We start from the raw sequence: 24,165 nt of genomic DNA, 5'->3' as shown, positions 1-24,165 counted from the left end.
CCTCTGTCTACCCCTAGCAAGCACTACGAAGTTTCACAACCTTTACGCGCTGTTTCTACTAAGCCATAATAACATCAATGATCAAAGTAGACTTCCACTGCAGATCAGATTATAATGCCAAAATTTCAAATAATGAGAAAGATCACAAAATAATCCTCTTCTAACAGCTAGTACTATTTTACAATTGTGGGAGAACAAACAAGTAACATTATGTTACATGAGTTTGGCTATTAGCCATAGGTGGGCTAAGAAAATGTTCAGTACAGGCTTCGATGATGACTTGAGCTCTCAGGGACAATTGGCTCGCCAGTGAAGGGGTCAAATTTGTATGGCTCACCAGTGAAGGGATCAAACCTGATCCGTGGTCGAGTCTGTTGATGATCAGAAGTTGGGGTAATGCGTGAATGAAGTCCAACTCTGTCAGCAGCAGCTGAAGGACTCCAAGATGCCTGAAAAGTGGGACCTGCTTCATCCATCCTTGATACTCGACCAGATGGAAGGGATGTTGCCTGCAAAGGACTTGGTTCCTCCATCCTCCTTTTAGTCACCCCGCCAGAGAGGAACGACTGCAAAGTGGGATTTGCTTCCTCCATCCTTTTCTTGTGAATAGAACCTGCTTCCTCCATCCTCGTTGTCACCTGACCATACGTAAGTGAAGTCCCCTGCAAATGGGAACTTGCTTCCTCCATCCTCTCTGTTGTCACCCGACCAGATTGATAGGGATCTAAATACGCTGAATAGCGAGATGTGTAAACATCAGCCCTGCAAGAAACCAGCAGCAAAGTGGTTCTGTTACCTCAATAGTTGTCTACCTTCAATAATAGGTGTCACTAAAGAGCCGGCAAAAACATATTATCACTCCAAGAATATTTACTTGGTCAACATCATTCTGCTCTTAGAACCAGACATGCAGCATAGTTTTAGAATAATCTAGAGTTGATGTGTTAGCTAACCTAGCCATGGGCAAGGGTACTCGGGAGGCATATGAATCTAGATGTGGCAAACGAACTCTTGTAGAGAAGCTGTCTGGTTCTGGTACCCTCAAGGCAACATCTTCTACCCTTGACTTGCTATCAAACTGTTTCAATCCCAGCTTTTCAACCTGCTGCTATTTCCAGAGAAGACTTTGTTAAATAAAGCGCGCAAAATATTATAGTACTAACAAAGATAACACTTTCGATGCTTATCTGCACTCTGCAGAACATACTTTAGAAATTAATGAAGCTAAAAATCCTCCCTTGTTCTGCATATCAGCTTCAGACCACATGAGCTATAAATGAAAGACATTGGAGAATAGAAGCATGAGAGTCGATCTTCAATTGCTGTAGAATATACTAAAATTTTCACTAGGAATACTAGAGGTATAAATATTTCAGACCTGGTCAAGAACAGATATGGCAGCTGACTCGGGCAACATCTTAAGACTGGTTAGGTTGACAACATCTATCTGAGAATAAAAACACATTCAAAACCTTTAGCCAGTACAGGATTAACACAGAACATTCAACATCAGAAATACATTTCAGCAAATATTATGACCTAACAGATGTCGCATAAAGCAGGTGAAGAGCTTATGTTGCATGATAATTTATGCAGATTTCACCATGCAACATGCTAACCAGGTAAAAACATGTCAGTCCTTTGACCACACAAACATACAAGTAAATCGTGTATTTGTAGAATTTACATGTCTTAGTTTTTCTGCAGAAAGTAAATCATGTATTTGTAGAATTTACATGTCTTAATTTTTCAGCTTCTGCAGAGATAAAGTGGGCCTATCCCTGATCCTAAGAAATAAATTCCATGGATTAGGGAGTGTATGTATGGAACAAGGAACTTGTTTACCCATGTTTGATTGGTCAATGTTATTGAACATATTTTGTCTAGGAAAAGAAGTTCCTTGCAATGAGGAAAATGACTTCCCTAGTGAAAGTAGGGAAAACAAATTCCACAAGCAACATTCCACATCGGTTGTTTCTTCCTTGCCCTCCAATAAACCTCATCTTCACCCCCACCTTCATAGTTCCTTATCCCCACCATAGCACCACCCCACACCCCCACCTGTCATAGAATTTGTCTTAGATTATATAAAAATTCTTTTACGTTAATAATTTGTGCTTAAGTACTAAATACAAGAAAATAAGTAAGAAATCCACTTATTTTCCCAAAAAACATTAACCTTCATACTGAACACGCCCTTAATAAACCATCAAAAACATGGATAAATTCACTAACATTAGATTATATTAGTGAAACAGAATTGATAACTACAGATACCACTTGAAAGAAAACGAAGAATTTATATCTTGCCACTATAACCCATATAAATGAAGAGGCAAGAAAGAGGATCACAAATTTTATATCAGCTTGTTTGGCAGCTCAATAAACAAACACTTGAAGCCAATACAAACAAACTAGATAATGGCGACCAAAACGGAACTTGTCTTTCTTTGTCAATACATACTCACAGAAAAAAGAAGAAATTTCATATTTTTCTGTTGATGAGAACAAAATTAATAACAATACTTTGGCTAGAATTGACATGAAAACCTTCTTGATAAATTAGACATAATACATGAACAGAACTATAGCTTCGGGTAGTAGAGTCCATCCGTTAACTTACATCATATCTAGTAGCAATACCAAGCCGCAAGATCCGAACTAAACGCTCCTTGACAAGCACAGGTAGTGCAATTACAGCAGCTTCATAAGGATCCAAATAATCCATTTCCTGATTGAAGAAAAAGTATAAGATGACAGATTCAGAGTTGAATGGAAAATAACAACCATTCAAATCAAATTGGGCTTAAACAGTTCAATCATGCAGCTGACAATAACTTCAAATAGACTCGCTTCAAGCATTTATGTTCATAACATTGAACACAATATTATTATTCTTATTATATTTTCTTGATATGGGATTCCCATCCCATCAAACCTCCATGGTTGAAGTGGAGTGCTACCAGAATATTATGCACTAGGAGGATATTTACAAGAGCAAAAGACAAGTTCTACAAAACTATTACTGGACTAGCATTGTTATATGGGAGTGAATGTCAGTCCTCTAAGGTCCCGTATCCATAACATAAGTGTTGCAGAAATTTTAATGTTAAGATAGATGCATCATACAACATTAGATAAAATCAGGAATGGTCATACGCCATAAGGTGTAAGTAGCACAAATAGAGAACAAAGTGAAGGGTCTCTTGAGACAATTCGGTCATGTCCTACATAGAGTCCAAATGAAAAGAAATGAAGTACACCTAAAATCACATAAAATGAAGTTATCTTAAAGACCCAAAAATCTCATAGAATGAATTTACTTAAGGACCTAAAATCACAAAACGAGCTTATCTCAAACACTTACAGTCCCATGAATCCGTGCAGATTTAGAGAACGTCTAATACCATGCTTCAAGTTACAGATTATCCAATGAAATAGGTTCAGATAGTGTGCAATAGATAGTGTAAATTCATATGGTGACCCCGACTAGCTTGAGATTGCGGCCTTAGTTGTATATTTGAAAAGAACTGACTGTATACTACAAAGAAGAAGCATCATATAAGCTTTGCCCAGTGCAAACCAGGAAATTTCTATCAGAGCCGCTTCTACTTTATTTTCGAAGAAATTGTACCGGCAAATATTTGCAACATTAAAATGCCAATAAAATATATTAAAGGAGACGAGACATCTGAGATATCAAAAAAGAAACTAACATCTGATAGATGCATCACCGGTTGAGCTTTTGATTTAGGACCCCCAACCATCTCAACATTTGGATCATCCTTCAAAAGCTTGGAATGACTCTCAATGTTACTGGACATTTTTTGATCCTCACGACCTCGTTTCCTGTTCTTATCAGTTGGCCTCGCAACTTCGACCTGTTAGCAAATCATAATTAATCATCAATATTACATATCTGTAAACTATTGTTGAAGATATCAGCTTGGACAACTTACGAAAACTAGAAAGGACAAAAATCACCTGAATCTTGCTTGAGGGACCTCCCCTTGGCCCTTGTACAGTTTTCTCATTCAATCCTTTAATAGCATTGTCAAGATCCTATCCTCGAGGCATTCGTTGGTAGATGGGGGTAGGAAAAGAAACAAAAGAAAGACAATGTCAGCTATAATAAAGCGAAATTGCAATTTTAAGGGTCCCTTTTTTTTTTCTAGTGTCCCCTAATAAAAGCATACCGCAGAATTGATATTCAATGCTACTATATGGATCATATCCTTCTAGTTTATTGTACTGACTCTAGACAAGAAGAATACTAATTGTCTATTATTCATCACAAGTAGCAGTAGCTTTGATGATGTTGAACAAGACTTGCAAGCATATTAATGGTAGGAAACTAATGACAAACTGTGATTCAAGAAATTTTCAAGTGGCTCCATTGCAAAACTTTCTGTTACTCTCTCACACACCCGCTCATGTATGAAGACAAAACACCCCTTTTAAGGACATCAGTCCCTTCTCCCACTGCCCATTGAATTCACCTCCTTGAGCCCTCACTATATAGATCCCCTAGCATTAGCCTACTCCATTGAATATCGAGGGTTAAGGTAATTGTCCCACCACCTTAATCAGCTCCAAAATTGCCTGGCAGCTAATCTTTGTTGCCATAGGTTTGGAAGAATCTCTTGTAGTTGACCAGGCACAAACAGCTTACCTCTTAACATCACTTGGCAATTTAATCTACCGTCAATATTTCAATATGAATAAAGATAATTAGATGATTAAAATTACATAGCGAGTAAGAGAACTGTGAGAGCATTTATTATTTACAGTGCTAATGGACACAATTAAGGGTAAAGGAGTCATAGTCAACAGAGAATGTCGTAATGGGGCTAGAGATTACTGAATGTGAAGAAGATGAGAAGAGACATTGTAGATTCAGGAATGAGAGGAACAATGAAGACATATAAAAGTAGTGTTTGGCATAAAGTGCTCCGATGGATCTATGCATCATATCGAAGAGTTGACAATGAAGACGGATGATCAGTTCAATAGATTAATATGCACTTTCTAAACATCAACTGGAATAACAGTTTTGTTTAACCAGTGAATGAAATCTTAGATCTCCAAGAGCCAACTCAGATTCTAGGAAGGATTGGAGAAATAGCCGCTGTTTGCCTAGGAATGCTTCTTGGGACAAAGAGTAGATCTCAGGAGATATGGAATGGAGAGGTTGAAAGAGTGTGAGAAGAAGCTATCTAATTGGAAGAGCCAGTATTTATCATTGGGAGGCAGAGTAGTGCTCATCAATGCTGTCCTAGATGCTATGCCTACTTACTTGATGTCTCTGTTCCCAATTCCTGTAAATGTGGTCGACAGAATTGATGCACTAAGAAGAAACTTCATTTGGAAGGCAATAGTGACAAACGAAGATCCACCAAGTGAAATGGAATGACCTTCTACTCAGTAAGAAGGAAGGATGCCTGGAATTAAGAACCTGAGAATCCAAAATCGAAGTTTGCAGATAATATGGCTATGGAGATTTGTCTCTGATGAGCAGTCTCTGTGGAAAAGGGTAATCAAAGCTAAGTATGACATGGAAGGGGTGTGGATAACTAAAGAAGTCAGCAGTACTTATGGTGTCGGTCTGTGGAAAACCATCAGTAATCTATGGTCCAAATCCAGCTTGAAAACCAGTTTCAAAGTAGGCAATGGTATAAAGATAGCCTTCTGGGAAGATGACTAATTGGGTAGAGGATCTCTGAAGACCCTGTATCCTGATATATACAGCATTAATCAACAGCAAGAAGCTACAGTTAGGGAGGTATGGACAAATCAGATATGGACTCTAACTTTCAAAAGAAGGCTGTTTGATTGGGGAAGGGAGACTATCTCTGAAAACTAAAAATGTTCAATCATTAGGTGTCGAAGACTACATTCTGCATGAACTTTAACCTAAATTTGAAATTCAAAATAGTCAATTTGTTTTCTTGTTCTAGGTTTTTTATTTTGAAGGCGGACAAAATATAAAATAAGGTACCCATTCAACAAAATTACAAGGGGGGGTTGAAATTAGTAGTCGGAACAGGAGTAGAACTCCAAGAATCAAAGTCAAACGCCTACTAACAATGACATGGCAGAACTTACAGATCGCTTATCGAAGTAAACAAATCCAATGGTGGAACTACCCTTCCTGGAGAGAGTAACCTTCTCTACCTGAGATATATTAACCATATGTATGGTAGATGTCATCAGAGAGTTCAACTTTTTGAATTTTCAATGCAACTGGAGTAATCGGGAAAACATCAAAATGAAACTGCAAGGTATAATACATTGCCAAAGGGCTGAAAGAGCTTCTTCAAGTAATCTTCATCAGCACCAGGAGGTACATTTCTGACAAAGGCTACTTTGATCTGACAATCCAAACAAAGGCAAGGTGAAAATGACAGAAATCTAAGAAATTTTCATTCTCTAAATATCTTAATAATGGACGATTGGAAGAAACCTGAGCAAGTTCATTAGGATCAACTTCAGATTCCTCCTCAGCCCACTGTACAGATGGATGCAAGTTGCCACCGATGAGAAAATCAGATTGGGAGCCTACCCGTAAAGCACGAGCTGCAGCCTGTGATTGAGAATTTTGAAGGAAATTTATATTTTGGGATCTTACAGGATTGTTTTCATTAGAGTAACATATTCATAATGGGATGGAAGTATTGGATTTTATTGAATTATTTATTTGGCAGTGATCAATGGCTACTGCACAATATTCGAGATTTTTGGGAAACATGTTAACATGACAGTGAAGCAGACAAGGATAAATTTGGGAGTTTTAAGTATGAATTACAGCATAAACTTCTTCATTGATTCTTGAACTTGCACAGCAAAATACAGTGATTTCAGCTCAGAAAGGCAACAGATTAAAGGCCAAATGAGGGTTCCAATTTTGACCCAACTTGCTGTAAATTGAGCAGATTACATTCCTATGAAGTTTGTTAAGTTCATATTCGAGGATTAACAAAGTTTAGTTGCTCACTTAAAAGCTATCTAGATCCTATCAAGGCAGACACAAAGCTCGACATTACAACTTCCAAAATGAGGAGTTGTTTTTTAAAATGTGGCATTGAGACTGAGATTTATGGATATAAGCATTTCTTTTTTATTTCAACAAACACTATGCCTTAATCCTAAACTAGCTGGGATTGGTATATGAAATTCTTTGTATCTTTTGATAAATCAAAAAATAAGAGCTAATATCTATAAGATAATAGTTTCATTTAAGATTATCAATTGCTCTAGAGCTACTTTGATCCAGAATACAACTTCAACAGAGTGCCCATTCACACATTTTGTGACTGTTATCTATAATATAAATGGACGTAGAAGGATTTTTTTGTATGGCTTTTAATGTTTGGGCTCTATAATATGGAAGTGTCATTTGTAAGACAGAAATCAACATAAAAGATGTGCACCGATGAAGACGTGGCTTGATTCTCCCAGCATCTCAAATGAATATCTAGTAATGACTCGGCACTGGTAGGCCTGAGCAAAGATACCTAAGTTTGGAGCTGGAAAATGTAAGGAACGTTCTCCCTTTTTGTGGGATTGGAGTAAAATAACCTTTTAGAAGGAAAAAAACGACTGTTACTTTGAACAGATCAAAACTTAGCTTAGGACCTAGTAGCAGTATATTCGACTTATCATATTATATGGAGATTAAGTAAATTGTTCACAGAAGGCTTAAAAATTGGTTTTATAGGAAAAGTCTAGTAAATAATTCATGATTGGGTAGAATTGGACAAATTTTATAAGCTATAATTCTTAACACCGGCAAATAAGTTTTTGACCTGTACATTGGTCCAATAATATTCTTTTTTGTATAGTATGTCAGACATTGGAAATATCTGCAAGAAGTATGGGATTGAAGAAAATTGAAGCAACTGATCAAGCTGATCTCAGCAAACTAAAGCACCACAGAAGGAAAGCATATTGTTAGAGATAACCAAGTGACAGTATATAAGCACCACAGAAGGAAACCATATTGTTAGAGATAACCAAGTGACAGTATATTGAGGCGATAGCACTTAAGATGCGTGGGGTCCAAGGAAGGGTCTGACCACAAGGGTCTAGTGTATGCAGTACGCAGTCTTACCGTGCATTTCTGCAAGAGGTTGTAAAAGAATTTTAGATCTATTAAAATGTTATCTTGTATAATTATTTTCTATTTGAATTATGTAACGTAAGTATAATACTTTTCATGTGAATGCTTCTTAGTATTTAGGATTTTAAAATCAATTAAAATACGTATCAAATTCGTCCTTATTCGAATTTAGTTGGAAATCTAAATATTCGAGACATTGAAATTAATTAAATTTTAATTATCTTATCTACATCATTTCATTGCTTTAACATTTAACATTTCAGTATAGGAAACACGCGCAAAGTGCGTACTTTAAGACTAGTAGATGAAAACATGGACACTAGAACATTGGAGGCATCAATGATCAGATGTCATTAGGAGTTTTTGAAGTCCATATGGAGATAGCAGCCCTGGAGACGCTAAAAGTTAAAACAACACAAGTACAAGAAGATGATAGCACTTCACCAGTTCAGTGGATATACAAATGGTATAGAGGTAGCAAGTATCCCATGGAATTAGTCGAAGCGCGCGAAAGCTGGCTCGGACACCACGGTTATCAAAAAAAATAGTAGCATTACGCTTCGAATTCACATAAAAATATGGAGCGTCTTTTATTTTGTCCTTTTTAGTTTCTAATAAGCATGTTACTTACCAATTTCACTAGCACACATAACATTTTCATGTGGTGTTCAAAATTTTGTAGAGAACAAATTCTGCAGCTTTTGTTTCACGTTTTTAGAATATCTGGTATGCATTTCAGTCTTATGTTAAAGATTGAAAAGAATGCTATTATCATAATTCAAGGATTCACTTTCTTAATCTGTAATAACATGTCTGAGAGTGTTCTTTTTTTATAAGGTGAGGTGAATAACATGTCTGAGAGTGTTCTTGTTTATAGAATGAGGTTAATAACATGTCTGAGAGTTTATTTCATATTGGGAGATTCCTCAAGAACCTAGGCATCATAATTTGGTTCTGGAACTGAGAATCAAAAGCACGAACCTGAGCTTCTATCCTGTAGTATTTAAGATGCAACGATATGAGTAAAAGTGATGTTACAAAAAAGTTGAAATTGTCCAACAACCATAATACTAATTAACAATGTTAAACATAGACAGAGGCACTTACAGCATGAGATGAAAATTTCACAAAGGCAAATCCCCGATTCCGTTGCTTCTGACCAAGTTGGACATCTCCAAGAATTGCAAGATCAACAGATGTAACATCTGGAAAAACCTAGAGAGAGGGAGAGATGAATATTCATCAATATTTCAAGAGATTTTTAAAAAAGTGCACTGTAAGCAGTTAAAAGGTGTACCTGGCGCACAATACTCTCAAATTCCTCAGCACCCCAACCTTTAAATAATCCAGACAAGCAATAAGGAATGCGTACAGTTATAAAAAAACTTGTCTCTTCCACAAGTGCCAAAGAAAACATAAGTAGAAGGAAGATCCTTTAAAGTTCAAATTCACTACTCTGGAGAGGAAAATGTATCCTTATAAACTACCACGTGCACAAAGCCCAAAATGAATGAGAGAAAGAAAAAGAGAATTTAATCAAGACAACGGATATGTATGAAATATCAGCCCATAAAATTGTAAGATAATGCAAGTCCTTGTAAGATCAAAATATCTTCTATGTAATGGCATCTTCACATTTTGAATGAAGGCATTTGAATGTAACTTGATATTGTCATTATAAAGCTTCTCCAATGTCACAGAAAGACACTAATTAAGTCGGCAATAAATCTTGGACAATAGATTTGCAAGAAAAATGAAACAAACCTTTGTTAAGATTTCCAAGAAATAGTGTGTCCTGCTCAACTGAGGGGCGAATCCCAATTTTCTTCCCATCTAGCTGAAATAATAGCCACAAAAATATATCAAATGTAATAGGGAGAAAATCTCACTGTTCAACAGATTACAAACAATCAGACTCATAACAAGATGAATATTTTCCAAACATTTCATACTAAGAGAGAAGTAGTCTTATCCAGTCACCAACTTTCAAACCGTGAGCAACTGGCCCTCAGGGATTTCTCGGTCATCAAAAGAAAAATTTGAAATGGCCAATATGAGTCAGATAAATAATACTCTCGCCGTTCCTTTTTATACGTCACCTTTCTAGATTTCACTTGCATTAACTAAGTAAGTTTACAATTCTATCTTATTGGAATCATGTGATAAAACAAATGTTATGATTCCTACTGTTCCATAATACAGAGTCACCACCACAAAAGACATAGTATCCAAACATAAATAGTTGATCAATAGGAGAATCAACCCAATTTGAGTCAAAGTATCCTATATCTTGAGAATTTCCTTCCATCTTTGTATAGTAACATTTAGCTTGGTACTTTACTAAGTATTTTATAGTTCATACAACAGCATCCCGATGATCAGTGCTAGCAGAGCATGAATTGACAAACTACGATCGTTACCAAAAGAAGAGCTTGATGTGTTAACAGAAAGGTAGTTTAATGCACCAACCAACCTTTTGTTGCCTGTTAAGATCTACATAGCGCCCCACCTGATTTTAGGGGCTTACTATCTGGATCCAAGGAACTATTAGTAGATCTATGGTCCATGACTATGTTATAAAATACAACATATAATCTAGTGAATGCTCATAATTAAGTAAGGAGATAACCCAACAATACAAAGACGTGCATAGTTGAACAAATACCAAATTAGGTATCTGTAGCTATTCAAAGAATGGAAAAAAGAAAGTAAAACGGGAAAAGGGCAAAAAACAAGGAACTGATCAATTGCTCCCATTGGTGGAACAAATCCCAGCATTTATACAAATTCAGAGCTTTCAAGAAAGCAAGATGTGCAGTTCAAGCTCTTCATGAAGAAAAATATTCAAGTGTTGAGTTAAAAGTGTTAAAGTGTCAAAATGTTATACAGACAATCTTTTATTCTGGGGAAAAATCAATATTCTGAGTAAGTCGGATTGTTTTCTTAACATTATTTTATAGGAACACATTCTTGAATTAAAAGAAGGCAAACCTTTGCAAATAGATGTAAGCCATCAAGTAAAAGTCTCGGCTAGGAATTATACACTAATGCTTATCCAAGTAAGTGGTCGTTCTTATGTACATTCATGAATAATAACAGCATCACAAAAGCAAAATCCATCGCAATAACCAATAATAATGTAATGGTTTATCAAGACAGTGAAATAATGCATCTTTGTTAGCCTTTTACCACATATCCAGATTTTTCCTTCAGAGCTTTGTCAGCAGCATATTTTGTTGCAAATCGTACAAAGCAGAACCCCTGTAGTCATAACAAATGAGCACTGCAATATTAGCATCTAAACCGTGTTTTTTTCTAATGTCTCTTTTTTAGCTTTTTTTTTAAGGGATGGCAAAGCATGAAAACAAGAGGTAATACAAATAAACAGATCATACTGACTACCTTGGCATTGCCTATCTGGTCTTTTATCAACCTTATTTCCACAATCTCACCGCATGAAGAAAATACCTGTAAAATGCAGATGTTTTATATATACACATAATCTGACACAAATACAATGTGATGATATAAAATAGTTACAAATCATTGACGATAAGAAGTCCAGCTCTAATCATAGGTTTTGGCCGAGGGGTGTTCTGTTAGTTTTTTAAAGATTAAAATAGAGTCAAGAAAAATAAATTCACAAGTGCAGAATGTGAATAGGTAAACTGATCTACCACAAAAAAGGGCATAACTACGTTTAACAATTCAACCCCAAGAGAGAGGAATAAAGCTGACAAACAACTATATCATATAGTTTATTTAAGAACAAAATTGATTATTATTACATAGAAGTTAAAATAATATCCATTTTGTAATATAGTTCATGAGAATAACAATTTATGATATAAGGATCAAAAAGGAGCAATTGGTTGCGTCAATTACCATAATAAGGGATAAACACTACTTGCCTCAAAAGAAGTATGGTCTGTTCAAAAAATGACCCAACTAAGCCCTCAAAGACAGCAGAAAACTACTCATCCTTAGAATTCAGTGAATTTATACCTTTGATTGAACAATCAATCTAGCCTAACTTCAATCCTTCAAGTCAATAGGAGACTTAACCTAAAATATTACAACATTCGCACAGCTTTACATTATTGTTTTTAAGAAAAAATTGTACTCAATGTCATAATATACACACAACAACTTATTCTTTTTATATACATTTGTTATTAATTAACGCAACATACGTGCAAAGCAATGCTATACTTAACTAGTAGTCTAGTACTATCATAATCTGCTGAAGGCATCCAGTGAATGGCCTGGGTAACTGTTGCGCAAGGTAAAGCTCCACCCAAAGTCACATGCTTTAGTTGGACTTTGTATATGATGTTTATCTCACTCAAAGACAACAAGAGAATGAGACTGTTTTATCCCATTAGATCAGTGTTATATGTATGAAAAGGATATCGATGATGCTAATCATCTCTTTCACATTTTAAGGAAGCGAGGGAGTTATGAGATCATTCTGTAAAAAAAAAATTCTAATTAGGGTCCATCGAGTAATGTGAAGGACTCTGGATATAACCATCTCCATGCAGCTGGTAGGAACACACAAGAAACTCCACACAAGATTTTGTTTACAACCCCAACATGAATCATGTGGACTCTGCCGAGTGAAGCACTGGTAAGTGTTTTGATTGTGAAACTTACCCTAGTCATATACTGATGCATAAGTGTTTAACTGACCTTGTTTTTGGTATCATAAAACTTTAAAATGATATTGTTGATAAGTTGAAATTGTTAACAATGTAGATATCATATTTGTTCTTCGGAACATCCTTTAAGCACTTTTTGTAACTCTCAGCAACTGCTCACACAGTTAATAATACTTACTTGTTTTATCCACAAAAAAAAGAAAATCAAAACAAGCTCAACGTAGAAAAAACAAACTTGAACCAAAAATATAAAAATGAAAAAAATAAACTTGAGGAACCAAATAGATCACGTAACATAAATCCGAAACAAACCTCGTGAATTTTGCTTTCAGTAGTAGTACGGGCCAAACCACCAACAAAAATCTCTGTCCCTTTCATTTCCTGTTCTGCTAAGCCAGAAAAACAAGAACAGCCCATTAAAGGTGAAAACCCACATTGCGTATGTGAATACACATCATTCAACACCCTTTATTATTCAAGATATCGAAAAAGAAATCACAACTTCAGTGAACTAATATATAAACTCGCCCCGCCCAGTGAACGAAAAGAGACTGCGTGTTCAGCTCTTTTAGGGTTCTACCAGTGATGAGCTATACTAAGGCTGCTTTTTTGTCAGCAATTCAATGATTTGCATCAAAATTCTCAGTTTTACTTTGGCCAAACAAATGTATGGCATTCCAACTTTTCTGGAAAAACAATCTAACTTTTATCCACTCTAATTATATGAATTGTTTTTATAACAAATTAATTACCTGAAAAAATGAAGTCTCCAATGAATTCTCAATCCGAGAGTGATTCGGTCGGAACCCTAAGCCCTCAAATCAGTTGTCGTTTCGGAGTTCAGTTTTCCCTGCATATCATCGTACTATTTTTCTATGCAGAAGTTGGGGAAAATAGTGCTTTTAGCCCTCAAATTATTGCCTTTTACTCTTTATATTATTCTGCAGAGCATATATGACCTTTATCTATATCTAATATGCTATTTTAGTCCCTCAACAAAGCTAAATGGCAGTAAGGAATTATGTTGCAATTACAAAAATAAAACAAAAAATGCAAGCTCGATTAATTTTACGAGATACCTTTTGCCAGCAATAAGTACTCGTAAACTATTTATAAATACTTGTAAACTATTTCCACTAAGACTAAAACAATTAAAAGAATCACCTAGTGTTTTGACATTAGGAGCACCGTTCCTAATGTCTTACCTCTGAGAGATTGAATTACATGTGTGATGTTTCATATTTGCGAAGCAAAGACACATTCAAGATTTTGAGATGATGATGGATTATTATGAAAAGGTGAATTCAAGATATAAATTTGATCAACTTAACATTTAGGTTCTTATCACTAAAAACCATTAAAATTTAAAATTATAGTCCAAAATTATCTTTTATTGATCCACCGTTTAGAGAGGTGTTACACAATTTTAGAAATAAATAAAAACAAGATAAATAAAAGATTCAAATTTCTAGGTGCATCCACTCATCACCGCACGAGATTATATGATACTTGGGTTCTTTAAATATTTATTAAAAATATAACACTTCATCACTTTTTTTTTGTTGTTTTTATGCATGTATATTTACAGTTAGTTTGTTGAATAAATTAATTCGGGATTGAGTATAGTTGTTGATATTGATATTATATATGTCAAACACAACCTGCATGCAAACATAAAAAGGAAGCATCTTTAATTTGGTTTAATCCAATAATGTCTTTTACAATCTATGATTAGATCTCATATTTGAATATGAAAATAACACCATTGTGTTTTTATTGTTCTTTTGGAGTAAGTTGTACACTGCTTTTTGTATTTGTAACATCACTATGTTCCCTCTTTAAGTCTTTCTAGCATCTTTTCCTTGATAAGTCTTCTCATTATTTTACCAGAAGGAGATTTCGGAATACTATCCACAAACTGCACCAGTCTCACTCGTTTATACTGTGCAACGGTTGATGCAACGTAGCTGATGATGTCCTCATGGCTTTCTTTTGCTTTTGAGTTCAATACTACCCATGCTGCTGGTATCTCTCCTGCTTCTTCATCTGGTAGCCTAGAGTTGTAGAGAATATACATCTGTTATTCGTTACAGTTTTTCCATTTTAAAACTGAAATCAGCTAACTGATTTTACTCACCCAACTACTGCAGTATCTTCCACTGAAGGATGTGTGAGAAGGATCCCCTCTAATTCAGCTGGTGCAACCTGTTAAACCAGCAAAGAGGTCCACAGACAAAGGTAAAAACAGAATTCTTGATTCAACTTAGTGAATTAAGTCAAGTTGTAAGTTATAAAAATAAAAACAGGTTCAACTTAGCAAGTTTAGTGATCTTTTTACTTGGAATCCCTTGTACTTGATAAGCTCTTTGATACGATCAACGAGAAAGATATCCCCGTCATCATCAATGTAGCCAATGTCACCGGTGTGGAGCCACCCATCCGTATCAATTGTAAGGCTAGTCTCGGATTCATTTTTGTAGTAACCTGAAAATTTTCGCATCAAAGAGCTAAGTTCCATATATCTACCAATCCCTGCAAGAACAAAAGGTTGTATAAAAGGAAGAGTTATAGTGAGTTACCCTTCATAACACATTGGCTTTTGACACATATCTCCCCTGGTGTGTTCTTGGGGAGAGATCTACCAGTATCAGGATCAACGAACTTTACCTCCAAATTAGGCAGAATAAAACCAACGGAATTTCTTTTAGCGATGTGCTGATTGCTGTGGGAAAGAGTAATGCAGCTGTGCTCAGTCATCCCATATGCCTAGCAGTTGAATAAGCCAGAACAGAACTTGTCAAAAACAACATTTTGGACTGAATAATTCGTTGACATGAGAAGGACCATTATAAGTTTCTAGTGGATGTTCACCTCTTGGACCTGAACATCCGGAAATTTCTTCTCAAATTCATTAAGAATCTCAGGGGCAAGTGGAGCAGCTGCTGTCATGATGGATCTAAGCTTAAGCTTTTTGAGATCAAATTCATCAACGATCGGATTCTTAACAAGTGCTAAGATGATAGGTGGCACGATAGGTGCAAATGAGACTTCATGTATGATGAGTGCATTTAGAAATGCCCTCAGTTCGTACCTACGCATGACAACCACTTTCCCTTTGTTCCTAATGGTTGCACAACAGATTCCAGTTATACCATAAATGTGAAAGAATGGTATCAGACCTAGTATTGTAACTTGACCTATCATTTCTGGACTAATACTAAAGAGTGTAGAGCAGAGGTTTGCTACTAGGTTTCTGTGAGTTAACATCACTCCCTTGGATAGTCCTGTCGTGCCTGATGAAAAGGGCAGTGCACATAGATCACTTTGTTGCACAATTTCATCTTCTTGGTTTGTTATGTGATCAGTTCTGGAACTGGCACGATCTGCAGCTTCGAGCAATTCATCCCAATGAATCGTCCCTTCTGCACGTTCTTCGCCTAGTATTATTACTGGCAATCCACAATCTTTCACCTGCAATTCCCATTACTTTAGGTGGAAAATGAAAGCATCTTGTTTTCCATCATAGTAGAATGCAAGTTTTAGTTGGACCAATACGAGTAACAAGTACAAGAAGTTTGGTCCTAATGAGCCATCTGAAGACACTCTTCTACAAGAGGTGTCATCTCAAATTTCTTAAACAAGTACGTGCCCGTGTGTATATAATAAACATCGATTGAACAAGAAGTAAAGCCTTAAAACCTCTGTAACCCCATACACAAATCATAGATAATGTGCAGACACTGTAAGGCAAAATTCTACATAATCCACTGATAAGTTGGAAGCTTACGTACCTTGTGATAGGTGGGTAGATCAGAGACAATAAGCTTGCCATCAGCAGATTCAACTTGTTTCATAATTTCGGATGAATGAGCTGCTGGATTTGCACCTGAAAAGACACCACCAGCAGCCATGATTCCAAGAGCAACAATAGCATATTCCGGTACATTTGGAAGCACTACCAACACAACCCTTCCTTTTCTTAAGCCAAGGGACCTCAAGGCCTTGGCAAACCTCCTTATGTCTCTTTCAACTTCGCCATATGTGTAGCCTTTGCCCGTGGTAGCATCCACAAAAGCCAGTCTGTCAGCGTATAACTCTACATTATGAAGTACAAATTCTGGGAGAGTCACATTGTCTGGTACATGGACTGGAGGATATCTACTTCGGAAAATGTGTTCATCTTCCTCTTGCTTTTGTGAGCATTCTACAACATGAGTTTCCATTGCCAGGAATATGCCTTGTCTCAACTCCTCAAGCTAATTTATAGGTGAATCATGTTACCTTGGTAAGTACTAAGTAGTAGTAGCATCACGAATATGAAATGAGCATACGTGCAGGTTAGAAGAAGCCTTTTCTTATTTTGGTGATAAGTAAGAATTTGTTGAATCATTCCATTCTGCCTGACGTGTATCATGCACAAGTTATTTTTCCTATAACTCATCTTGCCTTAACTCATCTGCACTAATTCAATCCCATTGCCAGAATAACAATTTCTAAAAACTTATTCTCCGATTAGCTGTGTGCGTCTCACTTGCACGCATTCGGTTCGTATTTACACTGGTCCAGAATTTGCTTTGTGAACTTCAATTACTTAACGTACCAACAACCAGAACGTCGAACTGAAAACAGCTTTGGCAAGGCTACCATAGATAATTCAACCTCATTAAGTTTGAAATTTACTGCATTGAATACCAAGAAGAGATTCAAGACAATTTTTGAATGAGGTCCATAGCATTCTTGATTTCATATAAAAAGTACAGGGTAAACCATGTTAATTTGCATGTACGAGTACAATTTTTTTCAAAGAATATGAAAACAAACGTCAACAACCAAATTATTAAATATAGGCCGCTTATTTTATAGGGAAAAGCTACAAAACCGTTACAAAACCAGAAAGTAGGCAAGAGGAAGAATTGGAAAAGTAAGACCTATATGTCCAAGTTTGGAATGGTCGAGCGAGGTGTGTAATTGTGATGCATTACAACTCCAAAAAAAGAAAAAAAAGAATCGTCTAATAACGGAGCATGTAGGTTCTGCGTCTGAACCAGTTATAATCAGGTAGTGTCTGGATAGGCCCCAGCGCGGATATAGCAACATCCTGCCAGAAGGAAGAAAATTTTGGTTTAAACTCAGAAAATAAGATAAAGGAAAGTTGAGTGAACAAGATTGTTTCATAGCAATGAACTCCCATGTCTCAAATATTTTTGAATCCTACCTGGTCAAAGATAAATCTGTTTGCAACTCGTTTGATGGTGCTAGCATCCACAGCATCAACCCTTGCAAACAGCTCTGTAGCTGGAATCCTTCTGCCATATGTGAGTAGCTGCAAGCAGGATGATCTTAGTTTACAAATAATCACTGGATCCCATCCTAACGAAGTCAAGCTTACATAAAATACAATTTTTCCACATATTGGAAAGGAGGGAGAGGGGGGGAGGGGGGGAGGGGGGGGCTATCAACCTATGTTCTCCACTTACAAGCAGATGTTGCAGTACGCTTGACATGCAAAAACACAAATACTTGATGACACACTCAAAACTTGTCAGCAAAACTTTGATCATTTGGCTCTTCACATTAGAGTTTTTTCTTAACTCAACATGAGCAAAGGTACTGCGGTTTAAGAGCTGTTCTTTTTTGTTTTCCAATTTTTCTTCTTATAAGGTCTGTTAAGGGCTATTTTTACCAACCAGCTGGCAGCAACACCTTTCAGCATTCATTTTGTTCTAATCTATTCAGACATTAAGCATGCATAATTAGGCTGCTACTTGATGTTGTACTGCACCACCAAGTTACACTACCTCTAACAAAAATGAACTTAATGAACCAAATACGGAATGTGTCAGTGAATTGCTGCTGATATGGCTAACACGTGTTTATATTTAGTTGCAGTAATATTGGTAGTAGAAGCTGTTATAGTGGTGAAGAGGATTATTCAGGCATCGTGAAATCTTGAAATTCAGAATCTATATGCAATAATGGACCAAACTATCGTCATCATCTAGGGTAGGGAAGTGCCATTAGTAGGCTTAGGCACGGTTTAACTAAAACTGCTCCAAGAGTAACAAAGTTCCTAAAATATCCTCTTCGATACTATTATAGCTTCTACTTCAGAATGTTTATGGTCATGGAATGATTCAAGTACATGAAGCAGTTCAGTGTCCCTTTTATGCACATATATGTAGGTGTCCAGAACATTCTTCTGGAAACTAATACCGTGAGAGAAGGAATTAAGTTACATTTGCAGCGTCTTATCTATGATACCACCCAATCCCACCACTTCTCCCCGAAATTACAAGGAATAAACTTAATGAGAAAATACTAATTACAATCATGACAAAACACATGTGTACAACCACAGAATCGGATATCAGAATAGTACCTGACGCCCAATGTCTTCAGCAACAGGACTAGTTCCATCAATGTGTAGCATGAGAGAAGACTTCAACTGCAAACCGATATTGGTTAGAGAGAAACAAAGAAAAACAGCAAGGAGTAATAACAACTAGCCAGACTGTTTAACATTAAGTAACACAAACCTGGTTGCAAGCACGAGTCACATCAGCATCCGAAACCCGGTAGCACAATTTGCTTATCTCGCGCATAATGCAGTAGGACAAATCACTCAAACAATCAGGCTGCACATTAAGAATTCATTTAAGATAAAACAAGGATTATTCACAACCATAAAAAGGATGGTAATACAACACCTAATCATATTAATTTTGTCTTTAGAGAAAAAAAATGTTTCTTTTAAGAACAAATAAAAAAATTGCTCACTTTACTAACCAAATTATCTCAAAAAATCCAAGAAGATAAGAACTACCTTGCCTAATATATAGTAGAATTATTTACAACCACATGCCAGTCAAAAGGGTCACAATACCAACACCTAACCGTCTTTTTTTGGTCATTAGAGAAAAGATCTGCTTCTTTTAAGAACAAATAAATAAAATTACTCAGTTTACACTAACCACAATATCTCAAAAAATCCAAGCAGATGAGTAACACCTTGTCTAATAATATATGAACTACATCTATCCAAAACATGAGCAGTAGATGACATTGAAAAAGAACTACTTCACTCCGCATTCAATATACAACCAATAAACACTTAGAATACTTTTTAAGCATATTCAAGAATCTAGACTACATTTTAATCATAATGAAAACAAAAACAAGCTGAAGGATAAAACGTACATTTTACATAAACCCCACGATAGAAGATGTGGTGCATTAAAACCTTTACATCAAACTCTAATACTCCAATCAGCCGAGCAAGAGCTTGCATTTATAGCAGCTGTTCAGCTAACCAACAGATCCACCCCTCTCAGACTCTCTCTCTCTCTCTATCTATCTATCTCTGTCTCTCTCTCTCTCTCTCTCACACACACACACACATTAAAAAAGAAAAACAAAACAAATTTTATTTGATGGAAGAAAATGCAAGAAAATAAGGTAATGCATCATCATACTACATTCTCTCCAGTAGAAGGAACTCTAGGTGTTAAAGATTTGTACCTTTGCAACAGCATACACGCCGAACAAACCAGTATCCTTATAGTTGGTGTTAAAAGACATCATGCTCTCAGCAAGTTCATTAATGCCAACACTTTGTGCCAGATCGGAGCTGCAAATGATTAGGAAGTCCCATAAAAACATGAGACAGATCCATTGACATGCTTGCGATGACATAAATTGTAAAAGAACTAGTGATACACTCACCCCATGTGTTTCCCTCCTCCGGCATTTTTATTCCAAGTGCCCAGCATGGATTGCATTACCATCAGTGGAATGGCATCTGGATCAGTCCACGGTGCCCCTTGAAAAGCAACAGCAAATTGTGCCAATGGAATGTCATCATCAATTACCCTAACCTGATTTTGGTAAAATGATCAGCATAAGAACTTATTCTACTGAAAAAAGCACCGTGAAGGCGTAACGAACCCTGATAAGATAGGCATACCTCTGAACCTGTAAAAATTGCTGGTTCTCTGGCAACCAATTCTGAGGCCGTACTCGGATTGGTTGAAAGTTTAGTAAACTGTTTCTTAACTTGCTCAACAAATTCTTCATGTTTAACAGGCCCAGAAGCAACAATTACCTATTTTAATGTCCACGGGAAAGGCTAGAGTTAATACAGCAGATTATGATAATACTTGAAGAATCAAGTTTGAGCTAACAAGCAAGACAGACTAAGAAAAAGAAGATGAAATCATTTCTAAATACCATTCTGGGAGCGGTATAATGTGTTGATATGTAGTCCTTCAGATGACTTCTGGTGATTGTCTTTATATTCTGGGCAGGTCCAAGAATAGTCCTACCCAAAGGTGAGTACTGGAATGCAGTTGAATGCAAGTGGTCAAAGATGACTTCCTCTGTTTGACCTTCGACCTGCAAACAGATAGTTATAATGGATTGCTAATTTTCAGATTGTATATGATACAGGCAGCATGATAGGTTTCATAAGCTCACTACAGGAGTAACTTTTTGGATTGTGTGGAGTTCCCTCTCTTCTGTTTCTCTAGAGAGGAACGTCTTCTCTTTGTAAGGTCAATCACAAACTTAATGCACGGCCATTTCATTTCCTTCATTATGGCTCTTAATCTCTCAAATAATGAGGATACATAGCGGTTAGTACTTAATACTACATTGTATCAACAAGGGCAACTCCCTGAAGCACAATAATCCTCAATAAAATCTTAGGATATTAATCAGTAAACCATTTCAACATCTACCTATGTTTCATTGGATTCAGATATTTCTTTGAATCTAAATAATACAATTAGATTTACTTTTGAAAGTTCTCTGCAACAGTACTCAAATACTATGGACTGTATACTTTCATAAAACTGAAGAAGCTAGAGGTAATTTTAAATGGAAGTAAAAGAAAAACGAAGAAACAGTAAAGTTAAAACCTGTTAGCATCCAGGGAACTCAACAAGAACGCAAGTGATCTTGAATTTCAGAACTGGGGTTAGAGCAAGTTCTTACCCTACGTGAGGGTAATGAGGGTTGCAAGGTTGGCGGTCAGTGTAAAACTAGTCAATTGACATGAATATGCCAATTAGTTTTTAGTGACCAGCTTACTAGTTAAGCTTCAAGTGCATGCAGAGACTAGTAGAATATAACGTAGGGTTATTGCAGCTCATTGACAAAGATCGAAAAAACAGCAAACTTGATATTCAGAGATCAAAGAATAGAGAAAAAAAGTGCACCTCCTCCATCTCCCTGAGGATGACATCACGTTCACGTTCAATCTTTTTCTCTTCGAACTTAGAATTCTGAAGTATATCAGCCAAAATATCCAAAGCTACAGGGACGTCATTATCCAACACTTTAGCATAGTATGCTGTTTGCTCCCTGGAAGTATATGCATTCAAATGTCCACCCATATTCTCAATCTCCTCCTCCATTTCCCAAGAAGTCCTCTTTTCAGTACCCTTAAAGATCATATGCTCAAGAAAATGAGCTGTTCCATTAGTCTCATCGGTCTCAAACCTTGACCCTGCATCAATGAATACCCCAACGGTGGCAGTCTTGACAGCGAGATTAGTCTCCGTGGCCACACGCAGGCCCGATGGTAGTGTAGTCACGCGCGTAGAGGGGAAGCTGAGGATTGATGTGTGGTCGGCTAAAGTTGGGTGTGGCGAGTTGTACTGAAGGAATCGGGAATCAGGATTCTCGAGTCTCTTGATCTTTCGTTTAACGTCTTCAGCCAATCGATCGTAGATCATTGCATCTGGGGGTGGCGGACCGATGGCCGGGGCGGAGGAGGATGTGGCGGCGACGGCGGCAGACGCCGAAGAAAGACGCCGCAGTGAATGGGATGAGGATAGGTTTCGGGACCGGCGGGCTAGGGTTAAGAGCTGCCGGATCGTCATGGCTATGGCTTGTAAATTAGGCTAGGGTTTGTTGTGGTTCCTATACAGAGAAAGAGGGAAATGGGAACGAAGCTCAAGAAAATCAAGAAGCACGCTCTGGTCGACTAAGAAAGCTTACAAACGACGTCGTACTTGTTTCGGGGATGAAATAGTTGCTTTTTTTTTTTTTTTTATGGACTTCCCAAAAATATTGATCCGTTATTAGGCCCATTAGAATCTCTTGAATTAGCCCAACATATCCAACGAAATTAGACTATGAAATTAAATCCACACGCCTACAAATAAGAACGGAAAAATTACATAAATTAATACATTATAAAAAATAATTACCGATTTAGTGATATCTTTTGTTTATTAACATTTATAGCAATGCTGTATTGAATCTATAATATGTATTAAAAGTGAATTATGTATACAATATATATGAATTTTAATTATTTTTTTAAAATATATCATGTTTATTTGGTAAAAAATTGTCACATCGTATTATAATTGTACTAAAATATGTGATAAATGTATTATTCATTATTAAAATTTGTATTAAATGTGAATAATAAATTGTTTATATATATTAAACTTGTAATATAATTGAATTAAAAGGGATCAAGTGAAAAAAAAATATTATTACATATAAATGATAAATATTTTTTTATTATAACATATTTATGTAAGTTTCCCACAAAGAAGAATCATACCAATATCATAAGACTATAAAATATTGATTACGCGGAAAAATTACGTGATTGGGTGATTATGTGATGATATCTTTTAATTAGCTGCTTTTGTGCAAGGAAGGTCTATGGTGCATAATATCCTGATATGTCATGATTTACTGAGACAATATAATCAGAGACATTTTCATTTAGTAGTTGGTATTGGAGGAAAATAATGAGTGTTGATTATATATATCTTTCTTTCAGTGAATTTGATGATACGACATTGATACAAATGAAAATAATCAATTATACAGAAACAAATGATGAACTTGATATAATATTGATTCAATTTATTAATTGATGTAGATTGTATTAGTTAATACAATTAATACAAATGATAACAATAATTATACAAATGTCGGACTTGATAATACAACGCTGATACAATTTTCATTGATATAAATTATATTCGGATACAAACTTTATGCATTAATATAGTTTTATTCATTGATATATATGCATACTAATTATATATACATAATCATCCAACAAATGTATAAATGCAATAATTGATACATACACATACTTGTTACATATATATAATTATATATTAAATATGCTAATACATTTTGCCTCTCTCTTCTTTCTGTCCCTCTCTCGCTTGCCTATTCCCTCCCTATCCATCTGTCAATCTATGAGAAAATGTATAAAATAGCAACCTTATAATTTAAATCAAATGTTACAACCACAGTTTAATTTAATTATAATCCGTACCAACACTTGTCATTCGCGTCTCTCCCCAGAAATCTCGCTCGCCACTCTAACTCGCCTCTCTCACTTTATTTATA

General features: G+C 36.1%; 3 protein-coding genes across 6 annotated transcripts; all 3 read right to left on the bottom strand.

The window, feature by feature from the left end:
- Positions 1-78: 78 nt before the first annotated feature.
- LOC101263365 (uncharacterized) lies at positions 79-13,725 on the bottom strand. 4 transcript variants are annotated; one of them, XM_010317923.4, is made up of 17 exons: positions 13,533-13,725; positions 13,093-13,166; positions 11,522-11,587; positions 11,309-11,380; positions 9,884-9,956; positions 9,417-9,454; positions 9,227-9,334; positions 6,464-6,583; positions 6,291-6,371; positions 6,106-6,174; positions 3,985-4,062; positions 3,717-3,881; positions 2,624-2,731; positions 1,379-1,447; positions 1,208-1,270; positions 954-1,108; positions 79-762 (listed from the first exon to the last, which is right to left on the bottom strand). In XM_010317923.4, the coding sequence occupies exons 2-17, from the start codon at positions 13,156-13,158 to the stop codon at positions 258-260; spliced, it is 1,836 nt and encodes a 611-aa protein (XP_010316225.1). In that variant the 5' UTR covers positions 13,159-13,166; positions 13,533-13,725; the 3' UTR covers positions 79-257. The 4 variants fall into 4 exon arrangements, with proteins under 4 accessions (XP_010316225.1, XP_004232173.1, XP_025885374.1 ...); XM_004232125.5 differs by having other exon boundaries at positions 954-1,105; XM_026029589.2 differs by having other exon boundaries at positions 3,735-3,881.
- A 721-nt stretch (positions 13,726-14,446) lies between these two features.
- On the bottom strand, positions 14,447-17,459 carry LOC101264276 (4-coumarate--CoA ligase-like 1). Its single transcript, XM_004232127.5, has 6 exons — positions 16,572-17,459; positions 15,652-16,251; positions 15,360-15,546; positions 15,119-15,264; positions 14,918-14,985; positions 14,447-14,834 (listed from the first exon to the last, which is right to left on the bottom strand). The coding sequence occupies exons 1-6, from the start codon at positions 17,001-17,003 to the stop codon at positions 14,606-14,608; spliced, it is 1,662 nt and encodes a 553-aa protein (XP_004232175.1). The 5' UTR covers positions 17,004-17,459; the 3' UTR covers positions 14,447-14,605.
- Positions 17,460-17,492: 33 nt separating this feature from the next.
- Positions 17,493-22,827, bottom strand: LOC101263657 (probable mitochondrial-processing peptidase subunit beta, mitochondrial). Its single transcript, XM_069293917.1, has 9 exons — positions 21,996-22,827; positions 21,007-21,171; positions 20,744-20,881; positions 20,503-20,654; positions 20,299-20,407; positions 19,317-19,415; positions 19,160-19,225; positions 17,996-18,103; positions 17,493-17,878 (listed from the first exon to the last, which is right to left on the bottom strand). The coding sequence occupies exons 1-9, from the start codon at positions 22,659-22,661 to the stop codon at positions 17,792-17,794; spliced, it is 1,590 nt and encodes a 529-aa protein (XP_069150018.1). The 5' UTR covers positions 22,662-22,827; the 3' UTR covers positions 17,493-17,791.
- Positions 22,828-24,165: the final 1,338 nt, after the last annotated feature.

Source organism: Solanum lycopersicum, chromosome 2 (genome assembly GCF_036512215.1).
Source record: "Solanum lycopersicum chromosome 2, SLM_r2.1".
Lineage (NCBI taxonomy): Eukaryota > Viridiplantae > Streptophyta > Magnoliopsida > Solanales > Solanaceae > Solanum > Solanum lycopersicum.
This window is presented reverse-complemented; position numbering and strand designations above follow the sequence as displayed.